Raw genomic sequence first — 4,461 nt, 5'->3', positions numbered from 1 at the left:
CAGCTCGTAGCACATTTATGGTACTGGACATGGTCGTAGGCCTTATCGCAATCCGGACAGTAGAAATTAGTGCCGTGGAAACCCTTGGCAGATGTAATCAGATCATAATGTCTATTGTGAAGCAACAAAAATATTTTTTTGTCCTTCCTGGATGTCTTGAATACAACCTGTAAAAATATTTAGTAGTATCGATATATTAGCTTTACGTAGTTTTGGCTTAATTAAACATAAGTAAAAAAAATTATAGTCATTCGATAGTTAAAACAGTCAGTATAATGGTTGAATTAAAATGTTATTTCCATAGAATTTCTTCCATATTTCTCGACCTTAATAACTTAATAACTCTCATAACGAGTAATTTAACATTTTAACGTATATCGTAGTCGCTAAAATAAATATATAACTAAAAATATAATACAATATGTCTAATTAACATAAAAGCTATTGTCTGAACAATAGGTAATTATAACCCCCTTTAGACCTGCTCCAAGGACTTATCAAGTCCCCTGGAGTCACAAAGTGTTTGCATTTGTGTGTTTTATGTTCGTATTTGTTTACATACCCGTGTTTTGGGATTAGTTTATATAATAAAAAAACACCTTCATTTGAGCTTGGCAATGCGCTATGGTTTGTAGTTTCGATAGACCTGGGTTTGAATCGCGCTAAGTAGGCGTGGATACATAGCCGTTTGAAAACTGGCCTTGAAATGGTTTAAGACAAGACCCTATCGGCTCCAGCACGTGCATAAAATAACTGTGGTGAAACTCAAATGAGCATTAATATTGGATCGTTGAGAATCCATGCTGTCACCTCTTCGCATGTAAAAGTGCATTTTGATTGCTGCATACAATTCTGTATTCAATTCAGCCAGCTGTTAAAACCTTCGTATGGATAGCGGAGAGTGATACGATCCTCTGATAAGTCGTCATCTGGTGGCATTGTCAGCAGTTGTGAGCTCTGGCCTAAGTTAGGTCCGACCGTTAGGTTGGGGGCCCTCTATCTGGTTATAAGTACCTGCCTACCAATTTGCATAATTTTTCCAGAAAATGAATGTACTCGATCTCATTATCATGAAGGCTTCCCTCCCTTGTGCAGGGTCCATGTGTTAAAACGGCTCGGCACGAATGACACATACCTGTTATATAGGATTTTTTCGTAGATGTGTTTCGAGAATTTTATGTGCGTAAAATAGTATAAGAATGCAAAGTTTGGTGTCGATAAATTAAAAAAAAAAAGAATTAAATATACAGTACTGCATTAAGGTGCAAATTTTCGACGAGTACATCAAGATTACAGAACGTACATTTTCTTCTTTCACGTTTCTCCGGTTGAGATCCAGTGACTCGTGGCTGGGCTTGGGCTTTGTGTCTTCTACGTCCGAAGACTTTCTCTCGCCGCAAACCTGAGCAAACAAATTGAATTTGCTGAACATGGATTTTATATAGATTATATTAGATCATCAAAAGTCAATTAACTGCAAATTTAAGTAAGAAAGGTTTCGAAACCAATCCAAATACCGCAGTGCATATCAACGTATGGTCTGGGCAAACTTGATAATTTCTGTGATCAGATCAAAGCTTCATTAAGAGTGCTTTCAAGTGGCTTTGGGTCAGATGGGAAAATGTCACAAATCACTTTTCCTAAAAAATTGAGTTGTGTTCTCATTCTATAGTCTCGTTCGCCAAAATTTTTGAAGGTGACAAAATTTCGTCCATCTCTTTCGGTTTATGAGGAACCAATGGAGGCAAATTGCAATAAGTCAAAAAGCCACAGTATCGCATTTTTATAAAATATTGTTTAGAAATTTGCCATTTGCATTTTGCCATCTGAGCACAGATTTAATTCCAGTTGAATAAAAATCATTCAATTGTGAAGCTTCTCTTGGATCTAACTTGACCCCCTTATGCTTTGGATGACCATATTTCATCGAGAAAAACAGAGGAAATTGCGATCTTATAAATGGAACATCACCAAATGCCACCAAAAACGCTGCCCTAAGTCGGCAAAATCACCGGTTATTTTGAAAATGCTGAAAATTCACCAATGGGAGGTAAATGTAAACGCAGTGAATTTTGCAGTTCTCGGGGAGGGGGGGGGGAACATGTTGAAATAAGATAAATATGTGAGATGAATATTTATATTTTTATAGGTCGATAATTACCATAACATAGTTTACACGTTGTGAAAATGTCTTCATTTACAATTTTGATAAACAGATTGAAATGAGTTCCATTGAAAAAACGACACAATCGTATAAAAAATCTGCGTAAGAATCTCGCGCGATTGAAGTGAAACTTTTAGGTTTTACACATGACTAGTTTCACCTCAGTTGAATTTCATCTTAATTATTTAAAATTGAATTTAGAAACTTTAAATTTAATTGAATGTCATAATAATTCCACAGTAAATCCCATGTGTAGCACTAAAACTTTCTACCGTTAATCGTGCTAAATCCTACCTATAATTGTGATTAGCTCTAAATCAGGGAGAACTTTTTATCGGGACTGAAGTGTAAGAAAAAGGAAGAAAAAAAAAAGTGAAGCGTTCTAGACAGCGTTATGACAGCACAGCCAATTAAGAGCTGGAACTGTGACATCGCAAAACATTAATTGTGCCGGGGGGGGGGGGGTGCGGCGTCACGAGGGAAGGTAATTAACTGTCTTTGTCCAATACAAATCGTCCGAACCACCCCCCCCCCCACTTTATTTTCTTGCATTGCCAAATGTCTATTGATATCACCACCACCACAACCCATCTGCTTCTCGGCACTTCATCACACAATCAGTTATTCTACAGAATGGTATTTGAGAAAAAAGAAAGCGTTTCACTTTTTGTGATGGGTTCCTTTCCCTCACAAACTTTCACTCTTATGTCCCTTCCCTTTCACTTTTACGTCGCTATAGAAGTTTCACTTCAAAAAGGTCCAACCAAAAATACGGGAATGTCCCGTAAAATACGAATCATATAGCCACACCACTCTTAGGGGTCCGTCAAAATGCTTACTGGTTCTTCTTGGGTACAAAAAGGTGAAGAAACGCTGGAATGCAGAATAAAATTTTTCTATAACTATTGTTAGTTTTTAATCTTCTGAAAAAGGTACGAAATTTGAAAAGGAATTCCAATGAATATTTTCATTTAATAAGTGTTTGATGAGACTGGAAAAAAATGTCAACGCACTGGTGTGATCTTATTTCTTTTTATCTGAATAGATTGATAACGGGCGATTCTTGTTTGGATAGCAATTATGAAAACCCGCAAATATTGCAACATGCACGTAGAGTTTGATCCTGCTTGAATAAACATGAGTTAGATACATAATGCACGTATGTAGTCTCTTACAGACACGTAGCTGAGTAGCTTCTTTACCATGCTGAGTGGCTCCGTAGTTCGACCTCGTTTGTTTGCGTTGTTGTTCATCAATTCCTTCGTCACGGAATCGTGAAGAACCTGAGGAGAAACAAAACACTTTTTGAAATCTCGAGTAATACTAGAAGGATTCAATGCTGGGCTTTATCATAACGATTTTCTAAAATTTTATTCTTTTATTTTCTCAGAAAATTCATTCCTGAATCTGTCAGCACCGGGAAGGGGCTATTTCATTTCAACCATGTGCACTGATTTGCAGTGATTTGCATCATGGCACTAAATCCGCTACTTCATGAATCCGAGGGTTCAACTCTCACAGTGTTGAACCGTATCTACTTTCATTGACAACGAGACTAGCACTAGTTTAACGCACTAAATAGTACACTGACTTTGGTGGCGCGTTTGGTGAAGAAAAAAACCGAAAGTATAATGCATTTGAATTACGTAAGTTGAACGAAGTCCAATGATGACTTCCAAGTATTTTTCTTTATCACATTTTCGTGCTAAGTTACCGTTGGCACGAGCGGTTTATTCTGCTTCCGGTGATGAAGAAAGAATCACCGTTTTACGAATTATTTCCTGCTTGGTGATTGAAGTCGTGTCCTCATATTCTACTAGCTCGCATTAACCGTTGTGTAGCTAACCATTTTACATACAGGCATTTGGCAACAAATTTGGATGGCCTGTATTGGAAGTATCGGGGATAAAACTAAAAAATTTTGTTTCTCTTCGTATGTTAGAAATAAAGGGGAGAAAAGACTGCAGTAGATTTCTCTTTCGCCCTCACCCTCCCACTATGTGTTCTCTTTTTCTCTTATACATATATGGGGAAAGCTCCCTTTTGCGGACACCGGTGGGAAAAAATTCGTCTGTAAAACAGAGGTGACCGTTAAGAGAGCAGTTGAAACCGCTCTACAATGATACTCGATGTGACGATAAATCCCTCTGCAACGATATTTTTTCAAATCTTGTTTGCAAATGCCTATACTCTAATATTAAACTGTTACTTCTCAATATAACGCGTTAATCCATATACAACGAACTTTTTTCGTAGTCCACCAAGTATCGTTGCATCGAGATTTCACTTGTAGTAGA

General features: G+C 37.3%; 1 protein-coding gene across 2 annotated transcripts; it reads right to left on the bottom strand.

Moving 5' to 3' along the window:
* Positions 1-1,142: 1,142 nt before the first annotated feature.
* Positions 1,143-4,461, bottom strand: LOC149076080 (uncharacterized). 2 transcript variants are annotated; one of them, XM_089245489.1, is made up of 3 exons: positions 4,410-4,461; positions 3,340-3,447; positions 1,143-1,402 (listed from the first exon to the last, which is right to left on the bottom strand). In XM_089245489.1, the coding sequence occupies exons 1-3, from the start codon at positions 4,438-4,440 to the stop codon at positions 1,239-1,241; spliced, it is 303 nt and encodes a 100-aa protein (XP_089101615.1). In that variant the 5' UTR covers positions 4,441-4,461; the 3' UTR covers positions 1,143-1,238. The 2 variants fall into 2 exon arrangements, with proteins under 2 accessions (XP_089101615.1, XP_089101616.1); XM_089245490.1 differs by having other exon boundaries at positions 3,367-3,447.

Source organism: Pholcus phalangioides, unplaced genomic scaffold (genome assembly GCF_987345545.1).
Source record: "Pholcus phalangioides strain wild (caught in Gottingen) unplaced genomic scaffold, Ppha-v1.0 ptg000015l_1, whole genome shotgun sequence".
NCBI classification, from domain to species: domain Eukaryota; kingdom Metazoa; phylum Arthropoda; class Arachnida; order Araneae; family Pholcidae; genus Pholcus; species Pholcus phalangioides.
This window is presented reverse-complemented; position numbering and strand designations above follow the sequence as displayed.